The sequence below is a fragment of the Asterias amurensis genome, chromosome 9, assembly GCF_032118995.1.
Source record: "Asterias amurensis chromosome 9, ASM3211899v1".
NCBI classification, from domain to species: domain Eukaryota; kingdom Metazoa; phylum Echinodermata; class Asteroidea; order Forcipulatida; family Asteriidae; genus Asterias; species Asterias amurensis.
In genome coordinates, this window is record NC_092656.1 from 14,163,845 (window position 1) to 14,190,154 (window position 26,310).

At 38.0% G+C, this 26,310-nt stretch overlaps 1 protein-coding gene across 2 annotated transcripts; it reads right to left on the minus strand.

Moving 5' to 3' along the window:
* Positions 1-220: 220 nt before the first annotated feature.
* LOC139941899 (photoreceptor-specific nuclear receptor-like) lies at positions 221-23,522 on the minus strand. Of its 2 annotated transcripts, none has more exons than XM_071938546.1 (8): positions 23,310-23,522; positions 12,968-13,103; positions 8,547-8,650; positions 4,691-4,927; positions 3,849-4,075; positions 2,654-2,909; positions 2,219-2,324; positions 221-1,459 (listed from the first exon to the last, which is right to left on the minus strand). In XM_071938546.1, the coding sequence occupies exons 1-8, from the start codon at positions 23,365-23,367 to the stop codon at positions 1,327-1,329; spliced, it is 1,257 nt and encodes a 418-aa protein (XP_071794647.1). In that variant the 5' UTR covers positions 23,368-23,522; the 3' UTR covers positions 221-1,326. The 2 variants fall into 2 exon arrangements, with proteins under 2 accessions (XP_071794647.1, XP_071794646.1); XM_071938545.1 differs by having other exon boundaries at positions 4,691-4,930.
* Positions 23,523-26,310: the final 2,788 nt, after the last annotated feature.

Below are 26,310 nucleotides of genomic sequence, written 5' to 3' on the forward strand. Positions count from 1 at the left end.
GCTAATTACCAAACGTATACTTACATTCCTTCAAAGATAACATCTGACCCGAGAAGTGGCATGACCTAATGCTGATGAAGCAAATCAATCTAATTAAAAAATCACTGACATTCTTTAATTGTTTTCAATAAGTGTGTAACTCTTCATTCTTTATTTTACTTCATTTTATTTTATTTTACAGTAATTAATATTTACATTATAATATCAGGCATGTGCGATACTAAAACACTTAAAATAAATAATTAATTTATTGACAAAATACTTTAACTCCATAAGCCTACTCAGTTAAACTGTGTGCATTTATCATGCAGATTGCAATGGGTGGTAGAATAAAAACGTGTTTTGGAACCACTTGCTTTAAAGACAAAATCAAGATAAATATTGCACATAAGTATTACGGTTTTTTTTTTCAAAAAGTAATAAGATCTTTCTATCCACAAGACAACTCGACCCTTTTCCCAATAATATGTACTATAATCTAATTATGTACAAAACACTGGCAAAGTCTTAGTTGAATACTTAAATATTCCTTTTCGCCAATAAATCACATTACGAGTTATTTCAAGGAAATAAATATAGACTACTGGTTTCAAGATTTATAATAATATAAGATTTAATGCTTATTGTGTTTACTGTGATCACAGAAACTAAGTGAACAGATAATATTAATCTACTTAGTTTGATTTTTTCCTTCTAAATTTCAAAGAGATGATTTCAAGATATTGTATGGTCATTCCGTTACATGGCAATGTTTGTGCTAAGCATTAGTTATAGCTCATCTATTTGGTGAGTAGTTTACTTAAATTTGAGCCAACCTCGAAAATGGTATGGTTACCTTCAAGTTTAATCATTTAAAAAGAAGGACATTTTTATTGTCAATTTGTCGTTTGGCGTTCCCATTACTTAAAACATGATTATAACAACTTAGATATAAGATGATCATCTGTGATTTTCTCCCAAACACGCATATAAGTTGTATATCATAAGTCTTACAAGAAGTTACTTTCACCAATGGAAAAACAGTGTTGGAAATGCGAAGTTTGCGGTCTGTTACAAAGTGATCTCTTGGCAATAAATAAAGACATATACGAGAATTGTGATGTCATGTGAATGGATTGAAAGTCTTACATTATGACACTGAAGTCACAAATCATCAATGCTAAACAAATTAGAATTAACCTCAAACGGTTTAGAAAGATGGATGTGCCCTTTTGACATAATCATCGTTATTCATTGTTTCCTTTGCAGTTTGATGGCAGTTTCCTGCACCCTATTTGCCTCATAGTGTCATTGTTAAATCACTGCCTTATTCAGCTGCTCGCTTCCTTAATTCTTGAACATGTCACACAACAGTCTCTCCATGGGTGTGTTACCGATGGTACAACGGAAGAAAATGCGCTCAATTTTTTCAGATGAGATTAACCGCAATGAGGGCAGGAGCAGAAGCAGACGACCAAATCTGGCGGGAAAATGGGTGAATAATGAGCATTGGCACTTAAGTTTTAGCTCTGGGCCCAATTTCATAGAGCGGCTTAAGCAGACATTATTGCTTAAGCAGACATCTTTTGCTTAGCAGAAATTAGCAGGATACCAGTCTCAAATTATACTCTTGACATTGTAGTTTAGCTGGTTACCTTATTCTGGTAAGCACTAGTTTTGTTGGGCTTAGCTACCTTTCGTGCTTAAGCAGCTCTATGAAATCGGGCCCAGGTGTGATCTGTAGTCACTAAGACCTCTATAGAATAGTACTATAATCACAGTGCAGCCATCTTGTGTTTGTTCCATCAAGTCAATATTAAACCAAACCGAGGCTGAGAGGGCAATATTAATCTGGTTCTTGTTTTATAGTTAGAGAGTGCGCAATCGAGTGAACTATTATGCGTGCAGCATAAACACAATGGTACGGTTTAATTTATTTACACATTTTGTAAACCACAATGGTTATGAAAATCTTTTAAGGCAGTTCTGAATGAAGAACTAATAGGCAATTCTTTTGATTTATTTAAGACATTCAGGAAATGCGAAATCAGGAAGTCTATTCTTCTCAGATGTATTGGTTTCTACATGTCTGACTAATTGTGGCAATTACCTAGGAGTGCGTGTTACCAACATAGTGACTCGATAACACTCGTTCAGTAAGAATAAGTTTTGGAATCTTCTCAGCTAATAAAGTATCCTAATTAGAAATGAAAAGAGAGCGATTTGATCTAATCATTACCTGCTTGGATGGGTTGGCTGTTGACTTCTAACGTGCTGACCCAACATGACCTGAGCTTGATCCTGCAAACTCTCTACTTGAATTGGATCCTTCAGGCCCCTTGTGTCTAGAAAGTAAAAGGTCAATTATTATTCATTCGTTAAAGACAATAGGCGTTAAGTTAAGGAAGAGGAATGCGGATGAAAGTTTCAAAAACGAACACAAAGTTGACACGAAACTCAAACCCCTCTCAGAAAGTCCATGAAGAGTTTCATTGTAATGCATTTGTATTGAATTTGGGATGAGTGCTAAATGGGTTAAGCTATTAAATAACGGGGTCAAACTTGAGAATACGGGTTTATAATTGGGTCTTTCTTTGGATTTTGGTTCAATTGACCAAGTGGTTGAGAAAACAATAATGCTTGTTTTATTTGGAAACTTCATTTGAGAGCTTACCTGGTTTAAATAAGACAATGGCTTTCATACAAGCAAACTCAGCTGCATCTACTGAGAATGATTTAAAGCGTGCCATCACCTCACGAAGGACTCTGATGTCGGACAACATGGCGACGGCTTTGGTGTCTGGTGACGTAGCACCCACTTCATGGGCGTGTTCCGAGAGGGAAAGAATTGGGCATGATTCAAGAGGCATCGACCATTGAATGGCACAGAGTACAAACAACTCACTCCATGCCTCCTCAAGAAGAATAACCTGGTGAAATAGAAAATGTAAATTAGTTTCTGTAACAGTAGGCTATACTGCTATCTCCAGGGGCCAGTTTCATAGAGCTGCTTAAGCAAAAAAATTGCTTAAGCACGAAAATAGCTGGCTTATTTTACACATGTTACTGGCCAAAATTTCATGCCATGTACATTGCTTGAGACTGGTATTTAGCTGTTGTTTACTTAGCATAACAATTGAGTGGGGTCTTGGCCGATAATCTGATTTTACTAAGCAAGGAATATTTTGCTTAAGCAGAATTTAGTGCTTAAGCAGCTCTATGAAATTGGGCCCTGAGTTCAGATTTGAGGTAAAATCATTGAAATATGTACCTTTTGTGTCACAAGATGCATACTTTGAAAGAACAACACACACTCAACACAGGTAGCCCTTGTTAAGTTTTTACATTCCAAATAAGAAGAGTTCAGTCAACACTACAGCTATTTTCAACATCATTCAATGCGATAACTAAATGGCATGCATTACTCTGGAAATATCCAATCCCCAAAATCCATTATTTCAAATTGGGGCACCCGGGGGCACGCACATCAATTAGGGTCAGACACGTGTCCCCCCCCCCCCCCCCCCCCCCCCACTGACACTTACTGTCTAAGTCAAAGTAAAAAGGACCAACAAATGAAAAGGGAACATTCTCGGACTTTATTACAAAGAAAATGTGTACACTTTTTAGTTGTTATACTTTTGACAAATAATTTACGCCAATTACTAGAGACATTGTAGTTAGCATCATTTGAGCTAAAATAAGCTTGAATAAAAAATATAAAAAAATTAATGGCCATAATGAGAAGGTGTTGATTCTTAGGTTAGTGCGGATCAACCACTTCGCACTCACAACAAGCTCACGATGCTTCACAGAATTACAAAGTGTGTTCCCCACCAACTGCTTTAATCCTTAAAATGGCAATTTACCTGATCTCGAAACGGAAGATTAGAGAACGACGGTAGATTTTTAGCCCACTTGACTGCCATGAAGAGAAGCCTGGCTGATGACTCGTAAATGTTCTCTTGAGCCCCCGGGTAGAGTGAGAGTTCCCGGGGTGAGCTTGCCGGTTGTTGTCCAGTGCGATGGCGAAGATGCTCCTCTGTCTCACTGTCCATTCCTCCAGTCACATCTATGTCAACATTTTCATGTAACGCTGAATAAGAAGAAGAATAACAAACATGACTAAGGAGTCAAACTTTTGTCATAAATGCTTGGGGCGTATGAGCTGTCGAAGCTAGGCATGGCGTGTCCATATTTTAATATCGCATGCATCCAAACCTTTACTTATTTATGATTTTCTCCCAAGTTCCTATTCATGCTGAAGTAATTGAACGGGCTTGGAAATTAATGTTTTGTTGTCTGGTAATGAAGGGTAATGTATTCCCGCTGAAAAACAGAAGACGGGTCTTTACTCGTTGACATGAAACTTACAGAGCCGGGGGTCTTTATTGCTCATTTTGTGTTGAATTGCCGGTCTTTTGTCAATGAATCCGCCTTAAGGATGATGAGCGTAATAAAACAGCCAGTTAGAATACTCCTGATCTGTACTTTTATATCATAAAACAAAATTCTTCAGCAAAACAAAACATTTTGGATTGCTGGTTGATTTTTTTTTCTTTCTGTATGTAATCATGTATTTTAATGACATAGCATATCTTGGCCATTATATTACTGATATACACTAGGACACATGGAAGCACTCATTAGCCAATGGGTTGAGAAACGTCACAAATAAATTAACAACAGAGAATGGACAGTTTGTATGTACCATCTTCAGGTTCAAGTTTAGCACACGTCTCAGCCGTCATTAGACTAGCCATGAAGCGATGATTGATGGTAGGTGTGACCGAACGATGCATGGTCGGTACCGTGGACGTGGCTTGCTCACCGCGCATCATGCTCACTGGACTGCCGTCGAAATCATGATGATCCACGGCAGTCACTGAAGGAACGCAGTCCATTCTTATCTGGGCAGTGTTACGTGGTTGTCTCTCATTCTGAACAGCTGCTTGAGAAATAACAAAAACAGGTTTCCGAATCATTTCTGTGGTTTTAAATGCTGTCTTGGTTTTAAATGGTTAGTTAATATTCATATCCCTTTGCAATTACAATACATCTGAGCATATATCTCAGCTGTGAAGCGGTTAAAACCAATCAATTAATGGAGCAACCGACAGGGCAACGACTCACTTTAACATCACATAACTTTCCCTGAATTGATATTCATGCTGTTGGATACGATAATACAACGTTATAGAGTATGGGTTATTATTTTTACTGATTACTGCTGCATCTTCCCCGAAATTGTTTTGCAGATTGTTCACATCACCGTGCCCGCCTTGCTCAATGCCTTGGAGGTAACTTGCCATCGTTACTATTTTTTTCTAGCCGCACAATCTTAACCGACTCTCATCCACTCGTGATAAAATGAAGCAATGTCTGACCAAATTGAGAATCTCTGGGAGGCTTGACGGGCTCCGATGTCAGTCGATACTGTTTAAACAAACTGCCAGAAATGACTTTTGACGTAGTTTAAAACGGCACACAGTCCGGCGGCTACACGATTCTGCTGCGAACCAGTTAACAAATTGGTATCAATTTCACGCTAGCGCGAGTAGAAACAGCAAAATGCCATCTCGTAAATTGTGGAGTAATCGAATTGATGGTTGGGTCCTGCCTCTCGCCACTCTGGCTAATTCCAAGCCGTGTCTCCGCCTTGTCCGGGGAATCAAGACATTAGCGTTCAGATAATCAACGTGCAAACTGGTTAGAGGAAAGGCGATATTTTCCCGGCTCTTGGATCAATGATGGTCCACATTTTCCATCACCTCTCAATTTAGTTAGTTCTTCAACGAGTCCAGTCTTGGTGTGTATAACCACTGTATGCCCGAGGTTTAAGTACCAGACTGTTGGTTCAGCATCAGAACTTTCAGAACGGCAAGTTATCGAATTTTTGAAACTGTAAAATATCGAATTATTCAGCCTATGTTACAATTAGTTTTGTTGATTTTCCGTCACTAACCGGCCATCTTTAAGTATGACATAAAACTTCAAACTTGAAAATTGGATCGATGTTGAGATTCAAATGGAGTCGAATCAGGCAATGGATGGTGCCATTTCATTTCATTCATGCCATGCACCAACTGAAAATTAAACCACCAAAGGGGAAAATCAAACGATTGCAAGATGGGAAAATGAAGGGGGTGTAAAATGCATGAATTGAACACTTCTCGAAAAACTCTCAGTGCAGGACCAGCCGGTTTGAAACCTTGCGGTATCTTTAACTGTTGAAATGTGCCGCCGTAACGACAATCAATTCAACGTAGGCCTACCGGTGTTTGCTTTTAAAGGCAGTGGACACTAGTGGTAATTGTCGAGGACCAGTCTTCTCCCTTTGTGTATCTCAACATTTGCAAACAAATAACAAACCTGTGAAAACTTGAGCTCAATCGGTGGTCGAAGTTGCGAGATAATAATGAAAGAAAAAACACCCTTGTCACACAAAGTTGTGTGCGTTTAGATGGTTGATTTCGAGACCTCAAGTTCTAAATCTGAGGTCTCGAAATCAAATTCGTGGAAAATTACTTCTTCCTCGAAAACTATGGCACTTCAGAGGGAGCCGTTTCTCACAATGTTTTATACCATTAACCTCTCCCCATTACTCGTCACTAAGAAAGGTTTTATGCCAATAATTATTTTGAGTAATAACCAATAGTGTCCACTGCCTTTAAAGTCTGATTTGCTTATCGTCGTGCTGTTACCAAAACCATGAGTTGCGCTCCAATACGTATCAACTTCAAGGGACTTCTACAGGACATACCAAATCATGTTGAATTTTGAAAAAGTTTGGGAAGTAAATTTGGGCGTAAGTATGCAGATTTAAAGAAGACGATGATGTTTGTCCATATTGTGTTTGCACCTATCACAGTGATTTCTAAACTCAGTCTTTTGCCTTAAACATGTCGGCCATACATCATTCACGCTCAGTTATTCCATCACACTCTATTAAATCACCAATGTGCCTCTTCGCTAGAAAGCAATCTAGCAAGCACGAAGTAGCAAGCCTGCTGTTCAAACACCCAAGTCACGGGCAATGGGAAAATAACATAAAATGCACCTTATTGAATTAGTGCAAGGGGTGGGGACTATCAAATTTGAGTTGGGTCCAGCCGTCAGGGCGCGAGCGAAGGATCTCCGCTCGATATCAACTTGCGGCTCAAGTTACTCTTGTCGCCCCAACGGTGTCGCGGCATTCCATAACAAAAAACTCTCCATATATCTGCTCTTTTTTATTATCGTCATCATTGCCATTATTATTCTCAAGATCCCACTGACAGGCTCGTGCTTTCTCACCGCCAATAATTCAATTTGAGAGGGCCGAGATGACGGCACAGGCTGACAGCTTTTTTCGGTCTTCGTTCTACGCGGCCCCGTGTTGTTGCCGTACACGGCGGTCGGCAAACACGAGACCCACTACCGGCCGCTCTAACACCAACAATTTCCCGCCATCGAATACGTGATTCGTACGTAATGTGACAACAGCGCTCTTGCGACTCTCTAAATATTGGGTCATTTAAAATACGACAACTAGCTGGCCCCTTATCAGGACACGTTTCATTGCGTCGGATGTTCTTGGGGTTTGATTTGAAGATGGTCTTTGATAAGATTAAAATTCTAACGGCATGTACTTGTAGTGAGAAAGATTTGATCAGGTTTTTAATATAATCTGTCTACACCTTTATTTATTCAAATTATACGTACAATTTTGTGCCAAGTAATTGTCCATGTCTTTCTGTGCAGTCTTGTCGACGCTAATACATATCAGACCCGCCGTTTCCAGAGATTTCCGAACGTACCCCTTTTCCTCTTCCCCTCTTTTATTTTTTGAGAGTGGATTTTAAACATCTCAGTAAAACCATTTATTGCCAAAACAAACATGAAAAACCGATGAAGTAACGAGGGCATACAACAACAATTGCTGAATGTGAAAAAGAACATTGGATGAAAAAAACCTGTAATTTGACAATCCTTACGCAAGTTCAAACTGTTGAATGTGCGAAACTGCATTTTGATGCAAACAAAACATTCCTTTTCTAAGTGATTGCCTTATCAGATTAATTGATTTTGTTTTTCGACATTTTCGACATTTTTGCATGGATTTATCTATGGCATTTGATACAATGACTGCGTTTTGCTCGAAGTTGTAACCAACGTAATTTTTTATCTTAATATCGAGCAACGTTTCAACTACATATAACATTTAATTTTGTAATTATGAAAAACAATTGCAAGTGAGCCGTGTTTACATCAGACAGTTCAATATTAAATTTACAAACCGGACAGTAATTTACACTTCCATTGTGTAGTAGTGTCATTGTTTTACCCACGAGAGCCAACTTACACCTCTATATATTACGTGCATATCGGTAACACATTGCAAACATAATATCTTTGAATATTTCCGTCATGCAAGTACGCGTTAGACGTAAACCATGTTCGACAGTCCAACATCAAGTTACGAATAAACCGCACATCACTAATTCCATAAAAAAGCTTTTTACAACTTTATATATTTTACGTTGACTAATCTGACCTATAACTGGCGATGTTATTCCCCGACTCACCATCTTTATTCATGCCCGTCTCCAAGCATTTTTTCAAGCGGCAGGCCTGGCATTGATTACGATGCGCCTTGTCGACCACACACATCCCCGTACCGGCCTGACACCTGTACAACAAAACAGATTATCACAACTTTAATTCGATGACACAGACTTCGACTCTTCCAAAATTGTGTTTCGGTAATTGACTTTAAGTTCTTATTACTTGGTCAGTGACTCTGGGACAGGAAATTTATAATGATGTGCAAATTGATGCTGTTCAAACATTCTTTCAAGTTTAAGGTGAACTTTTAAGGTTTCTTTTGTCAAAACCTTCAATTTAGCACCATCATTTTATATTCTTTAACCAAATTCCCAGAGCTGGTTTAAAAAATGTATGTACGGAAAAATTGCATTATTTTCTTCTTGTTTTCTTCTTGTTATACACAATCCAACTCTTTATGAAAATGACATCAAAATTACGATCACTAATTTGGACTGCTCCACTGTCACTTAAATACACTGTGGTCTCATCACTGTCACTGAGTAACTTGTGATCTCACTGGCACTGAGTAAGTTGTGATCTCACTGTCACTGGGTAAGTTGTGATCTCAATGTCACTGAGTAAGTTGTGATCTCAATGTCACTGAGTAAGTTGTGGTCTCACTGTCACTGAGTAAGTTCTGATCTCACTGTCACTGAGTAAGTTGAGATCTCACTGTTACTGAGTAAGTTGTGATCTCACTGTCACTGAGTAAGTTGTGATCCCACTGTTACTGAGTAAGTTGTGAAGTCACTGTCACTGAGTAAGTTGGGATCTCACTGTCACTGAGTAAGTTGTGATCTCACTGTCACTGAGTAAGTTGTGATCTCACTTTCACTGAGTAAGTTGTGATCTCACTGTCACCGAGTAAGTCGTGATCTCTTGTCACTGAGTAAGTTGTGATCTCACTGTCACTGAGTAAGTTGTGATCTCACTGTCACTGAGTAAGTTGTGAACTCAGTGTCACTGAGTAAGTTGTGATCTCACTGTCACTGAGTAAGTTGTGATCTCACTGTCACTGAGTAAGTTGTGATCTCAGTGTCACTGAGTAAGTTGTGATCTCAATGTCACTGAGTAAGTTGTGATTTCATTGTCACTGAGTAAGTTATGATCTCACTGTCACTGAGTAAGTTATGATCTCACTGTCACTGAGTAAGTTGTGATCTCACTGTCACTGAGTAAGTTGTGATTTCCTTGTCACTGAGTAAGTTGTGATCCCACTGTCACTGAGTAAGTTGTGATCTCAGTGTCACTGAGTAAGTTGTTACCTACTTTCACTGAGTAAGTTGTGATCTCAGTGTCACTGAGTAAGTTGTGATCTCCACTGATACTGAGTAAGTTGTGATCTCACTGTCACTGAGTAAGTTGTGATCTCACTGTCACTAAGTAAGTTGTGATCTCACTGTCACTTAGTAAGTTGTGATCTCACTGTCACTGAGTAAGTTGTGATCTCAGTGTCACTGAGTAAGTTGTGATCTCAATGTCACTGAGTAAGTTGTGATTTCATTGTCACTGAGTAAGTTATGATCTCACTGTCACTGTGTAAGTTATGATCTCACTGTCACTGAGTAAGTTGTGATCTCACTGTCACTGAGTAAGTTGTGATCTCACTGTCACTGAGTAAGTTGTGTCTTCACTTTCACTGAGTAAGTTGTGATCTCACTGTCACTGAGTAAGTTGTAAACTCAATGTCACTGAGTAAGTTGTGATCTCACTGTTACTGAGTAAGTTGTGATCTCACTGTCACTGAGTAAGTTGTGATCTCACTGTCACTGAGTAAGTTGTGATCTCCACTGATACTGAGTAAGTTGTGATCTCCACTGATACTGAGTAAGTTGTGATTTCATTGTCACTGAGTAAAGGTTGATCTCGTGTGGGATTGGGATCTCCGAGTTAGATTGGAATCTCACTTTAACCGAGTGGATTGGGATCTCACTATATCACTGAATAGGATTAGGGTCTCACAATCACTGAGTGGGATCGGAATCTCACTTTTGCTGAGCAACATATTCATAATCCTTTACAAAATATAACCTTGCAAGCCCTATATACGAGGCTATTATGTTTGCTGGAGAAACCTATAACTCTCATATTCCATAGCATAACCTTGATTCACACTGCCGGAAAAGTTGTTTCATAAACCATAAAGTAAAATCTTCGCAAACTAAATCTTGTCGTTATTGAATTAAGTTAGTATATAGGTCATCTCAAATCATACTTTGTTTATGGATTGTGTTGTATTCAAAGTACACACGTCTTCCTCTCAGATAACTTTATGATTGAGTGACTTTCCTCCTCGTAGGCGCAGCAGTATCAGCATGACTAACCTCTCACACCTCAATCTTACAAGGCTGAGTATCTAAGATGCGGCTTTAAGACTTCAGGCGTTAAAATGTGAACGCCTCTTTGGGAAATGCGGAGGTGTCTGTCCACCAACCTTCAAGTTTACTTTATGGATTTGTGATGTGAAGTGAATGCTAAACCGGAATTCACATTGCAAGTCATAAGTGCTTTTTATTGATTGGTGTTGATTGATATGCATAAATACCTTGTGTTTAGCCAACATGTGTTCTATAGAAAATTTTAGTTCTGGTTAGTTCAGCGGATAAACTACCGAAAGATGAAAAGACTTGGAAAAACGCACACACAAATTGCTGATAATAAAAATTACTAAACAAATTGTACATAAAACTATAAATTCCCAAAATGCTAAGTTTTGTTCATCTCTTCAAAATTTGCTCTTGTGTGTTCAATTTAAAGGTTGTATTTGGTTCACTTCTTCCCTACTTAAGACATTCCAAGCGTTATAGTATAAAGCTGTCTAATTCATGTTTCTATTAATTATTTATTTAATTATTTGTTTGTTGTTTGTTTGTGTAATTGTTTTGATCATTATGATCGATGCTGAGAGCGAAAATGTTTACACACAAAATAGTCATGGAACCATCATGCAAGCTCAGCTTTTTTTTTAGCTTTGCGCATTATATTCGAGTAAAAAAATGATAATAATAATACATTCATGCAATTTTCCGGGAAAAAGAAAACAAAGACTTAATCCAATCTTTGCCATTTGATGAATTCTTCTCATTTCTGCGACAACTGTTATTTTTGTTAGTCGTGATATACAGTATGTGTTAACCAAACCAAACTACGTGCATGTTAAGTTTTAAAATTACAAGCAGTGCTGTTTTTTTTCAGTTTCTTTATGGGTTTTGGGTTTTTTTTTTCTTAACCTTTTTTTTTTTCATTTATTCTTTTATCAATGTTTTGATTTGCATTTTCTATTTTTGCTATAGTTCGAATGTTTTGTTTCCTGTTTGGCAAAATTTGTGAACACAATCTTGGGTAAAAGGTAACAGAATGAGAGAATGAGCACAGCAAAAAAAAAAAAAAAAACCGGTGTACTTTGATATGGCTTCATTGTTTTCAGACCACCTCTGAAACCTCTTATAATCATTGAGACGCAGTGCTTAATAAAGTGTGCCTGATATAATTTTCAAATTTTCATTATTTTCATTTATACCTTTCGTAATACCCATTACAATTAAAAGTGAACTTTGTTTGAGTTCTACTGAATGGTATTTCCTATCTGTTTGTCTAACGATTGCGTTTTTTCCTGATTCAGAGTGTGCCTCCCGCTGGGAAAATGATATCTTCTAATGTGTGGAGGCGGAGGTTATGAATGCAAGAAAAGAGTAGGTTATAGGTTCAATCATGGATCCCCCACATTCCTGACTGATTGGTTAAGCGACAAACCATAATAATAATATAGATCTTATTACAGTAGACTATTGAACTGTGTTGGGCTTAGCCCCTCTTCATAACGTTAGCAATCTCTCTTTGAATAGAGCAACACAGCACGACATTGCGCAGTATGACCTTGTACGTCGACATTGCTCTATCCCCCATGCTATTAATTAAACTCTTTTATTCTCCCCTGTTACAAAGGTTCGCTTCCTGTGTCATATCACGCTGGTTAAATAATTGCTCGCTTATAATGGCACAGTGTCGCACGATCTGTGTGTCTTTGATGTTTGGATAATACTCCTAATGAATTGTTTGTTCTCTCTTCGCGTCTTGATTGGAAAATTGGCCCGTCTCGTCAGCCACGGCACGGGAGGGAACTCGGCACCACCCAAACAAAATTACGGAAACGTATTAAAAGTTAAATAGCGCTATTCCATAGTCGTTTAATATTATTGGATCGATATATTCTCCACAGCTTTTTATCCCTACCTTTTTTGGCCAACCTTTTAGGGATAGAGAGAGATGAATCTCTGAAATTCTGAGCACACTTTTGTCTTTCAATTGTTTTTATAAAATATTGTTCTGTTCATTAAGGATGTCTTTTATGGATACTTCCATCCATACTCCTTTATGTGTCGAATCATAATGCACCCACCTGTATATGAGTTTTCGACGAACACTTCTCTTGAAGAATCCACTGCAACCGTTGCAAGCGTAGATTCCGTAATGTTTGCCCGAGGAAATATCACCGCAGACACGGCATGCCAAACCCGGAGCAACACGCTTATGAACTGGGGAGTGTGAAGAAACCAGGAGTCAGTACACAAATAATAAAACAACATATTGTCGGATCATGTGAAAGAGGAAAAACTGATAGCATTATAAGAAATCTGTTATGAGGGATCAACAGCCCGATTTGTGTCCTTTAAGATAAGAAACAGTCCAATTGATGATTGGATTCACAATTTAAAAACCAGTCGCACCGGACAATAGCCTGAATTTTTGAATCGTTGTTATTTTGTTTATGTAGATGAGTGACAATCACTGTCAGTTTCCAAATGCATCTAATTTCTTGAATTGAATTGAAAGCGCCATCAAACATTTTAGGAATCTAAACAAATTATAATAGTTACAAAATAAACGAAGAAATCTAATAAACGTTTGAAAAATGATTTTTTAGGATTGAACAAAGAAACATTGACTAGAGCGGGTTTGAACCAACGACCTCCGGTTTAACGTGCCGGCGCTCTACCAACTGAGCTATCTAGCCCTATGTTGGTGGTCTCCCAATTTTGTCAATACCTTTGTTCGGGGGTGCCTGTCAGAAGCCATTAAACCGCAAACTGCCGTGTGGCCAGGGATCACACCCGGGTAACGATACAACCTGGGAAGCGGCAGACAGGGGATCACCTTAAGGGGATGCGACTTTTTATATCAGATATCAAATAATAAACCACAAGGGAAACTGACTGGGTACATTTTTAAATGATTTTTTAGGTTTGAACAAAGAAAAATTGACTAGAGCGGGATTTGAACCAACGACCTCCGGTTTCCCTTGTGGTTTATTATTTGATATCTGATATAAAAAGTCGCATCCCCTTAAGGTGATCCCCTGTCTGCCGCTTCCCAGGTTGTATCGTTACCCGGGTGTGATCCCTGGCTACACGGCAGTTTGCGGTTTAATGGCTTCTGACAGGCACCCCCGAACAAAGATATTGACAAAATTGGGAGACCAGCAACATAGGGCTAGATAGCTCAGTTGGTAGAGCGCCGGCACGTTAAACCGGAGGTCGTTGGTTCAAATCCCGCTCTAGTCAATTTTTCTTTGTTCAATCCTAAAAAATCATTTAAAAATGTACCCAGTCAGTTTCCCTTGTGGTTTATTATTTGATAAACGTTTGAAAAGTAAGACTTGTGTCTTCTTCATCCGAGCCAGACAGACATGGTAATTGCAAATATAAAAATCCGCGTCCCTCACCCAGCAATTTTCTGTTGATTTAAATTAACATTTTGATTTCAAACCGTTTGACTGAGGCCTTTATAATATAATGTTTTCAAATCCGTTCTGTGATTAGACGAATCTCGCTTGAAGTGACACAAAGTAATGATTATCAACACTTTAGGGTAATTATGATCACAACTTAACTTCAATATCAGTCGCACCTTCAAATTGATTGTCTTCAGAGCTTCGACAGCTTTGAGTTTGCTTTATCACACAAGAATATTGGTCATAAAAATCAATGTAATTTAATCAAATTCTCGAACAAACCGGCACGACTACCTCAAAATATACACACCCAATAATTACTCATCCACAAACCGTTCCTTATTCTTTCATTAAATTTCTAAGATTGGGAGAATTTTGTAATCTTTGATTAGTAGCGTGTGACTGAAACCATACGTTCCGCAGAATCGATCTCTTAACTTGCCTATCATTCCACCAAAATTAAAACAAATTCGAGTGTAAACATTTGAACAATGACACCACTCACAAACAGTGTTATTCCCCCATTCATCATGTTGTTTACCCATCTTGTTCGCCTAAATGAGACATCATTGTTTCCCATCAAATGGTTTGCATGTAGAGGAACCACGTATAAATATGGTAGCTACCCGGTCGATGCCAGCTGAGGTGACTAACGTATGCAAACATCTGTTTTTACACGAGGAAAAGTTAGGGTCGGGGTTTGGCCAATTTATTGACTATCTGTTTAAACGGGACAAGAGTAATGAATTGAAACGAACTAATTGGAACATTTTAACATGGAATGCTAGAGTGTAATGCACTTTGGGGAAGGGGTGGACGACAACATTATAAGATTTCTTTCCTGTGGTAGTTGCTGTCAAGATGTTTTTGCAGTGAGCTTCTTGCCGTTTAATCAATAATTGATTTAATTGGCAAGAAAATGCAAACTTCTTTTTAATGCTTAATAGAAGCTCATTCACAGCTTATTTCAGAGGTTTCAAAATTTACAAATTAAATTGTTTATTCCAAAGTTATAAAGGCAAACTATGAACAGTACTAAAGGGCACTACAAAGGAAATTTGTTTTTAAGTTTCAACAAGGTAAGTTTGTCCATTTAAAGGCAGTGGACACTATTGGTAATTACTCAAAATAATTATCAGCATAAAATCTTTCTTGGTGGCGAGTTATGGGGAGAGGTTGATAATATAAAACATTGTGAGAAACGGCTCCCTCTGAAGTGCCATAGTTTTCGAGAAAGAAGTAATTTTCCACGAATTTGATTTCGAGACCTCAGATTTAGAACTTGAGGTCTCGAAATCAACCATCTAAACGCACACAACTTCGTGTGACAAGGGTGTTTTTTCTTTCATTATTATCATGCAAGTTCGATGACCGATTGAGCTCAAATTTACACCGGTTTGTTATTTTATGCATATGTTGAGATACACCAACTGTAAAGGCTTGTCTTTGACAATTACCAATAGTGTCCATGGCCTTTCAGTAAAATGTCTGATTCTGATAACTGGGCCATGGGAACGAACACATTTAATACGAGTTTGTTTCAATCACTCTACTCTCTTGTAATTTTAAACAACCATATTTAAAGGAACATTACATAATTGTTTTTGGCTAACAAAACACTTTATGTAATCCACCATACATAAACTGACAAACCCGAAGTTTGAGATCGATCGGCCATCTGGGTCACGAGAAAAATAATGGTGAAAACCGATTACACATTTTGCTTGACATCGATTAAACAAATGAATAAAACGCTCACTGAGCGATAAACTCCCAACGGGAAATTAATTGTATTTATTTACATCGAAATTACATTTCAGACTAAAATAACATTTGAAAAAATAAAACACATTTCAAGGACGTTTTCTATTATCATCATCATCAGACCCTGTAATTGTTAATAAATTCTGTGACCTTGGACGGTTTTTTTCTTACCAATTATGTTTTGATCATTTAGTGAAAGAAGAATCAAAATGAGACAAAACAAAACTATTTAGCATACATTTTAACAGTGTAGATTCGACTATTTTGTGAAATCATCAAAAATTGTGTTGTGTTTCTGACTTCGAGCTGTCAAACACATCAAGTTTGACTCGCTGCTTGCCTGACTCGCCAAGAAACTTGCAATGTTTGCTCAGGTTCCCAAAATGAGGACTGTTTAGCCCGCCCACCCTGCAACCAAGCGGGTTGTTTCACTGGCAGACGACATGCTACAGTTAACACAAACCATAGACCGTAATCTATGTTTACCGGTCCCGTTAGAGACTGTCAACATTTGATGTTTCCTCATCCAAACTGAAGTTGCTCTCATAAATTAAATCACAACTTTCGATACAACTTCAGTGCGCGTATACGACCGATCCTTTCTGGTTGATTAACGTTACATTAATTGAACAAATTCACATTGAAAAGGTTATTATTAATTATTCCTGCTAGTCGTTTTTAATAATTTTATCAAAAAGCAGCAGTGGTTGAGTGATTGCAATGTGCGGCCGTGACTCATTTGGTAGGCTAACTGTCAATGTTTAGATTACGAACACCTTGACATCATATTACTCATACATTGTTGGTTTGTTGAAGGGAATTTCAATTACATCCTCTAGTTTCAACAACGAACAATCAATGAAACAAACCTGCCAATAACTTATATATTGTAATGACCACGTTACCATGGTAAACAACCAAAAAGGTATTATATTTTCTCAGGTGTTTTTGCACGTGTTTATTTGGATTGCGGCAATCAAAATTAAAAAGAAAAGATTTTTAGACTTCCTGATGTTTTCTCAACTTTGAATTTATTTCAGCGATAATTCGTCCCTGGATGATAGGAAGGTTTTATAATCAGTTAACGTCAAGACTAAAACTAATAAATTCCCTAGATAAAAATATAAATCCCGTATATTACATTTACTAGAACGATTGCCAATAAGAGTTAAACATTGCCTGCAGTGTACCTTGTTCATTGTCTTGTCTATACGCGTTGCACATTGTCAATTAAACGATATTAGCAAATTAAGAAGTTTAGCAGCGCAGACTACCTGTACACGGCAAGGTGTTTCACGCAGGCCATGTGGACAATATCGGTTTAATAAATTGTCCCAACCGCCGTCCTAGGGCCATTCCACAACGTATTAAAACCAGCCTGTGAGGGTTGTCACGTCACGTGTTTTAAAGACTTGTCGTTTTATCACATATGATAAATTATATCTGACCAATAAATTTTGATGTTTTCTGCCTTTCCGCAAGATTACCCGTACATGGTAGCGTAATCGGATTAATAAGTGAAACAGCTGTTGTAGAGCCCATGGCTAGTGGCTCTTGGTCAATTATCACAACGGAACTCGCAATATCCTAGCACAGCATTGGAATAGGACGCTTGCGACTCTTCGTGCACCGCGGCACCGCCGGCAAATAGCGGCCTCCGCATACACACAGTTCGTCATCTTTGTCCCGGAGGCGAAAAGTTAACTCGCCGTACATCGCACCGTCAAGCCGAGGCCTCCCAAATCAAAACCGAAACATTTAGTTATGGAAATCGAGATTTATTCAGATAGAAAGCAAAGCAAATAACGGAGCAGCGGCAGATGCATTTATCTGGTTTTAATCATCCTTGGTCTTCGCGTCGGCGGGCGGCGCGGTTTGACTTGAAGCTGCGATGCCACAGGAGTTGATGCGATGTGAACTGTCACATTTAACTAAGACACCTGCCTTCCGCGGGCTAAACTGAGCCGGTAACTCGCTCGAATCATCGGCGATGTAGGGAATCACATATACGCTGCTTGCCCATCTCGTTCACTCCCAAGGCTCTCCAAACTCAACAGTCGTTTAGTCAGATGGGCAGTTGGTCAGATGCTGCATTAGAGTTTTGACAATTGTCTGAAGACAAGTGGAATCAAGTGTACTTTGACTTACCGACAAGACGGCCGGTGCAGCCTCTTTCATCAACACTCCTTACACTTTAATAAGAGTCACTGTATGAGGTGGTATATCATTTATGTGATCTTCGTTTTATATTAACTTCCCAATTGTTTAACATTGAACTAATTAAAGTGTAATGGTACATTTATCTTCTAACTAATGATGAGCAAAAGGAGCCAAGTGTATTTTAAGCCAATTACCACGTCTCTATAATCTGTAAGAATATATTGGAATCTTCGATATGAAAAAAAAAAGAAAAAAAAGGAATACAAACTACTCTTTAACGAGACAAACTTAAAGAGCAATTGACTATCTGGTATAAACTTCCATTCAAGGATTCTGGTCCATACCAATTGACAGAAATTTAAAAACACAATAGGCTGCAGTTGGTTGAGTTGGGTTTGTGGAAGGATCAAGGATTAGCTGTGCGAAATTTTGGGTTGTTAGTGGTGATGAATTATGACGAGGGGCAATTAGTCAAAACGAATTATGAATTCGTATGTTCAAGGCGGGAGTTTAGGTACACTTTGGTTGAGTGCATTGTGCTGAGTATAGCCCATCCAAACAGTCACTAGATGAAAGTGATGGAACGAGTCGAGAGGAGTTTTTGAGCTGTCCCATGCGCTCTCTCATGTATTCAAAGGTCAGGGGTTGGAATCCAAGCTAGGTTGATCTAGCCGCCATTTTCTTAATATGCTGTTTTATTTAGACGGGATTTTGTTTCCGTGTCTTGGATTTGGTAAGGCTTGTGCAAGAGCAGAGAACCTCTGTTTATGATTTCTCCCGATGTTTGGGGTTGACACATGCATCCTGCTCATTTAGGCATGTTTCGTCATGCTTCTGCGGCTAAATGTTTATAGGGTTCACTTTTCAGTCATTCTTGGTTTTTATAACCGGCTCTAGTTAATAAATTGTTCTTCAAAATATGAAACCTTAAATTTGTTTATAGACTTCAAAACATCATACATCATGTTATTCGTCATGCCAAGTCGTATACGTTTGTCGCGACAAACCTTGACAATTATTTTATTCCTTGCTATTACACCTAGCCCAATGAATAATGAAAATGTGTCCAACATCATTTCCAAGACGCACAAAACTTGTTACCTCACTTTTTCATTACGGTATTTCTACGTTACCAGGGTGTGGTTTAAGAACTACTCAAATGAAAATGAACTACCCTTCATATTTGACTTGACTCGCATCCATGTTTTAGACTTATACTGAAAATCGCGTATGAGTGATTGTTATAAGCAGGGTAATGTTATTGTTCGAGATAAGAGCCTATATGACTATATTAAAAGAAGTGGTAATAAATCGCAAATAAATCTGCTATTTTTTTTCCGAGCACTATCCTAATATCACCGTGTGTGCGTGTCACCTTCAAAGAAACAGTTTCTATCATAAAGTTAAGTACTCCCCAAGTCCCATTGTAATAAACCGACAATTTTTTTCTTACAAATTTTGTGTTTAGAAAATATTGACAGATGACATGTCCGTGTATAGTGCAAACAAATCAGTCAGCGTGAAAAGGGTTGCTTGATCTTTTCCCACTTGCAGCTGGTAATCTATTCCGGAGTATGGACTGGACCGTCGTGGTTGTTCCTACGACCTGCTAGCCTCGGGCTACGCACCGCTCTCCTGGGCTAGCCCGCCGGCTTTCGCTTGGATGCAACACGGAAGAGAGTTCCGACATGTACGCGGATCCGAGTTTCCTTGGCTAGCACCTGCCCTAAGTTTAGCTGCATTGCTCGGGGAGCGGGCCTCAGCCACGCTCTGGTCTGGCGGTGTTTTTAGACTGATGGAATGGTGCGTATACCATACGGCAGCCGTGCTTCTTTGTCACACCTATTTTCAAAAGCCCCCAACACCCGCTCTAAATAATCCTTGATTTTTGTTGGCGCTTTCAGCTAAGAAGTGCCATTTGTAACTGTCATGGTCGCATTTGTGCACAATCAGTTATTCATTGTTGACGTAGATCATAGTTAAATATATTTATAGCTCTAATAGATTGCAAAGATAGAAAGTAATCCTTATTATAAATAAACCGAATCTGAAAATGGGTCAATGATGAACCATCAGTGTCATGCAAGGTATATCATTCATTCTCATCAACACAAGTTTGTCTTCTTGCAGTGTTCTATTTAACCTTCAAACTAATCCTTAAAGGAATACATTGCCTTGGATCGGTCGAGTTGGTCTTTGAAAAGCGTTTGTAACCGTTTGTTATAAAATGCATATGGTTGGAAAGATGTTGTAAAAGTAGAATACAATGATCCACACAAACATGCCTCTAAATGGCACGGTTTTCCCTTTACCTTGTCGACTAACACGGTCGGCCATTTATGGGAGTCAAATTTTTGACTCCCATAAATGGCCGACCGTGTTAGTTTGCACGGTAAAAGGAAAACCACGTAATTTCGAGGAAAACTTGTGTGGATCATTGTATTATACTTTGTAAACATCTTTCCAACCATATGCATTTTTATAAAAAACGGTTACAAACGCTTTTCGAAGACCAACTCGACCGATCCAAGGCAACGTGTTCCTTTAAACTGTTTAGTCTGACGATACTTTTACACACAATTACCAGAACGATTCGTGGTCCTATCCAATGCTATTCTTAATTTGAAAACTGTTAACAACTTCAGCCGAGACTATTACTACCCCATAGATGTTTTAAAATAATATAATGGGGACAAAGAACAACATACCTGGTACACTAGCCATGTTTGGTTCCTTTTTGTGGCGATGGTAAACCCCACACATTGAAACCAGTATTTTATTTGATCAACTTAATTTTCCGTATAATTTATCAAAGTGGGATTATGCAGAATGTTCAGTGCCTGATTTATTGCAAACATCAACTATCTATGACGTGTTGTTGTACTTTTACTGTCTCCTTCATTTATTCAGCCGTGTGTGTCAAACCACTACTGGTTTGACAAGTCGCTCAGCGTCCTGCAATAAAAAGCAGACTGCTTTAGGCGACTTGCTCCCATGAAGTCAATACACAGCGAATGGAATCATAATAATGTATCGTTCTAAAGCAACCTAGGAATATTGTCAAGGACTGAATTGAGTTATGGACGAGTCGTCATTTCATTTCTATATTATTTGGATCCAATCAACCATTAACCAACAAAATCTCAAAAATTGTTGTGAGTTTAAACAAGTAAAAGATGAATGCTTTTACTGTGACGATTTTAAAAGATTGACAGTTTCAGAATCTATACTTAAGTTTATACGATTTATTTTATGACTAAGCTTATACTAATTTTGATCAATTAAATTTGTTCACTTTTCTTTCAAGCTTAACAAGTTGTACAATTTTAATATTCAACATTATTCCAAAATCTGTGGACAACAATCTTCTAATGTAAATCGTTATGAACTCGAATCACGGATTCACACACATTTGTTTACCTAAAATGTACGTAATTGACGAAAGAAATGCTAATGATTAATAAAAAACATCCAACTTTATAGCTAGACTGGATCACTCTCAAACTCTATCGATGGCAAGCAAACCTATCTTTACAAAGCGTAACAAACAATGTATGATTAGTGAAAATATGCGCTTAATATAAATTCCTTTTAAAGGGAAGTTACACGTTTGGTCATTACTCAAAACAAATATTCACTTAAAAACTGACAAGCATTGGAGAGCTGTTGATGGTATAAAACAATGTGAGAAACGGCTCGCTCTGAAGTAGCATAGATTTTGAGAGAGAGAGGTAATTTCTCACTAAAATAATAAAAGAATTCTAGCTAGAAGTCTTTTATTCTTATCTGAAAGCAAAGAAATTCGTCCAACAAGGGTGTTTTTTTCTGTCACCATTTTCTCGCAACTCCGATGACCAATTATTGAGCTCAAACTTTCAGAGGCTTGTTATTTTATGCGTATGTTGAGATACACCAAGTGAGAAGACTGGTCTTTGATAATTACCAAAGGTGTACCTTCCCTTTAAAACGATATTATAGACAATTTTGGAACCGGGGAAAACACGAGACGCTTTTATACTTGGGTTGAAAAGAACGTGTTTAAAATTATTGAAGACATTAGTTTCAATGCTGTCAGTTCTTGGTGTTGTTTCTGCCGAAAATTACCATTTACTTGTAAGTTTAGCTGTTTTATATTAGCTCGAACCATGTTTTACAACATGGATTACTTAAAAACATTGTTTTACAAAAAGTTGCTCTTTGACGGTTTGATATAAGGGGAGATTTAAAGAGAAAATGTAAGGATATATTGACAATGACAGCATTTGTCTTGTGCCCTGATCATAGTGTGCTAAGGAGTTGCAGTGATATATTACACACCAGTATTGTAAGGCTGTGGTTCTGGGTTCAAACAGAGTTAAAATAGACTCGTGAATTCCTATTGAAAAACACACACTGGTTTGTCCTTTTCATCTTTCATACTCAACTGCTGTATTTTGTCTTTTTGGAACATCTAAAAAATCATTGACGCGCCAATCTGTTTTCTCTCTTTTTTCTTCTCTTCTTTGTTTCTGTTTTGCTTTTGTCTTGACCCGCAAATGTTTTATTAATTGTAAGGTTTTGTATACTGTACTTTAGGTCCAACAATTAATAACAAACGAATAAATAAGGATATTACACTTGGTTCAAAACAAAAGCAATGTTAACTAAACCAATGTAATATAAACATGTTGACCTTTAGTGCTTTTGTCTACGTTTACCTGTAGTAACTGCCCTACATCAGTGTTATACCATTTTATAAAACAACAACTGCAAATACCTCGAAAGTGCTATGTGGTTTTCCCAAAAAATAATTTAAACAACGTAGCAAATTAATATGCCATTATTTTGGTATTGTTTGTAAATAATGAGCGAAACAAATAAATAAAGCCTGTTTTGATTGCTCGTCATTGGATTAGGGGACAGAAGTAATTCGGATGCTTGTAATAAGTAACACAAACCAAATCATTTGAGCTGCTGTTTCAAACAAAATGCTCAAATCATTATTGTGTGCCCGGAGTTTTGTTAGAAACGAGCACGAGTAGAGCGCCTTAAATTATATATGTTTAAGAGAATAATTCGACCTTGTCCCTAAATGATTGTCACTTACCTTGTTCAGACATATCCGAGCACAAATCCTGTCCCATTCTGACGGATTCCATGTCCATTTTGAAGAATGTTTGAGATGAATCTCCACTTTGGACGAACACCGTGAAGTTGCCGTGAGGATGTGAGATGATGTCCAGTTGGGTGCCGCTATGTTTCCCTGTGTCTTGCTTCACACCTTCCTATCTACCGTCAACTTGTTCTACACAGTCACCACACCGAGCCGTCTGCGCACCACGACACACTGCACCCGCTAAAATCAAGAAGCTGACTAGATTTATGAAAAATCCATCACATAATAACTGTTTACTTTCCGAGTGATTTGCTCCTAGGGTGTAGACCGTCAGAGAACGGTTGCGAGTGCTTTAAACCCCTCCTCCCTTTTTCCCGCCGGCGCGATTGACGTTTACTTTTCCCTTTGCACATTAATACAGGGCTGGTCTTACCGTTTGTAAATGTCTCCTCGGCCAAACTTTTGATTGGTCGATGTTTGATGAAATACCACGGCTGGACGTTGGGGTCGCTTAGCTGCCTGTAATTTTCTAGTACCTTGACTGTTTCGTGTGCCAATAAATGGCAGTGTCTGCTCGCTATGGTAATATCTCTGGCTATATTCCTCCGAAGCGAACAGTGAGGTTTTAAGACACTGTTCACTGTCTCCTTTTTACCTAATGTTGTATTTTAATAATTAACTGTCTGTAGCCAGTTTGGCTCCATGTGGTTGGGTTTTTAGTTCTTGATGGAATAGAAAGTAGCCATTGGTTCAGAAGAGAACTCCCGATGGAGTTATTGACAATAAAATAACAATACAAAAACCCAATTAATAACATTCTTGCGTCGGTAAATCGGACAAGTTTGTTTGTTTGCTCCGTAATGAAGTAATTATATTAGTTTAATACGTTTTACTCTGACGACGCATATAAGATATATCTAGGTTGGATTCGAACCCATAAACAGATTATTCTTTAAAATCTCGTTATGACAGTCATGAGCACTATTATGTTTAGTTTTAAGATTGGGAGTTTTGAGTCATGAACTGATGATTTTTATAATGCTGCGGATATGCCTACCGAATGTGCACAAATAAAAAGCAACTCCTTGCTTTGTACAATGTCATGTCGGGCATGTTGTACCAGTATTGTAAACATGTATATTATATTTCCTATAGCAACCTATGAACAATTCCTTAAAACTTGTGCTTATTTCTTTTGGAGACAAATAAAGTATGTTCAAATATTTATGTTTGCATTTTTATTCATGCTTATTCTTCTTTCCATTTTTATTTCAATTTTGGCAATATATTTATAGCAACAATTAATTGAAGGGTCTTCAAATACTGTTACATCAACCATGACCATGTATTAGATGGAGAAATAACTCTTAATCATTATAGTGGCTGTATATTTCAGAATGAAACTAATCATTATTAAGTAGTATTTTGGCAACATGTTAATCATATTACCTGACAGTGTCTTTGGAATACGTGAAATGTCGAGATTCAGTTGTTGTCTCCGTTAATCTGTTTTTATGTAAACTTGATGTATACGGTTAGGCCTGCCTATACTACAGTTCAATACAAACATCGGCCGGCGGTCGGAAGACGTTGTAGTCGATCCCATACCTTGCATTGTTTAAAGACACTGAACACTATTGAAAAATTGTCAAAGATAAGTCTTCACAGTTGGTGTATCTCAACATATGCATAACATAACAAACCTGTGAAAATTCGAGCTCAATCGGTCGTCGAAGTTGCGAGATAATAATGAGAGAAAAAACACACTTGTCACACGAAGTTGTGTGCTTTCAGATGCTTGATTTTGATACCTCAAATTCTAAATCTGAGGTCTCGAAATCAAATCCGTGGAAAATTACTTCTTGCTCGAAAACTACATTACTTCAGAGGGAGCCGTTTCTCACAATGTTTTATACTACCAACCTCTCGACATTACTCGTTGCCAAGTAAGGTTTTATGCTAATAATTATTTTATGTAATTACCAATAGTGTCCACTTCTCTTAAAGGATTCGTGTACTTTTTCAAAATGACCACAGATTTAGATTAAACTTACGGGGTTTGAAGATAATGATAGTGGAAAGCTTCCCTTCAAATATTACTAACTAAGGTTGTGTAGTTTTTGAGAAATGAGTAAAACAAGTCACAAAATAATTTTGGTCTCATGAGACCAAAATTATTTTAGCGTGTAAAATCCCCTTAACCAGTTATGATATTATACCAAAACTATAGCATAACTGGTTAATACGTTTTAACATGCTAAAACTGAGACGAAAATTTTATCTGAGACAATACCTCTATTCGGTAAATTTAAGGCGATTTCAAATCGTACAAGGTTCAACTCCAAACAACCTCGCATATTGAACTTAAATGCTAAAGAGGTTGTAAAAGATAAATGTATTGTTTTGCAGTTAAACTGTTTGACGATACTGACAGGTTATTTTCCCTTCACGTCAACAATTGATAATCTGATACGAGTCTTCCTCATATGTGAATTTCCTTTCATGTCATCATGGCTTAAGAGATCTCCGTTTTCGGCTTGACTCCTTTTTCTGTTGTCACAATGTTTACCTGATTTACTGTAATGATATAGCAGTGTGTAATAACAAGATACGTTAATACCAACTTAAAGTCCGTCCCCATCTACATCGGAGCTGATTGCCGTCCCTTGATAGGTAAACCGGCCCGTCACCCGAGCCGCTTCGCCAGAGAGAACCGATCGGAATATTGCAGCACTAAATCTAATTTAAAAACATCACTTTGCTCTTCCACTCCCATGGATTGGATTGGCTAATACAATTGGAACTGTGGATCAATCACGGAGTCGTGTATTGGCGGACGCCAGCCAAAACGCTGAAAGTGGGGGGGGGGGGGGGGGGGTATAGTGCAAATTGCCGTTGTATCTTCTAATGACCTAAATGGGACGTGCTAACCGATTAGTGAAATGAAGTGAGAAATTCAGCAGCATATTAAAACAAAATTGTGTTTCCATTC

Bases quoted from the DNA above. Each gene is read 5' to 3' on its own strand.
- LOC139941899 (XM_071938545.1), bottom strand. From the start codon at position 23,367: ATGGACATGGAATCCGTCAGAATGGGACAGGATTTGTGCTCGGATATG. The intron at 13,104-23,309 runs GTAAGTGACAAT...CACACTCCCCAG, and splicing joins CTCGGATATGTCTGAACAAG to TTCATAAGCGTGTTGCTCCG. The intron at 1,460-2,218 runs GTAATGATTAGA...TTTTCCCGCCAG, and splicing joins CAGCCAACCCATCCAAGCAG to ATTTGGTCGTCTGCTTCTGC.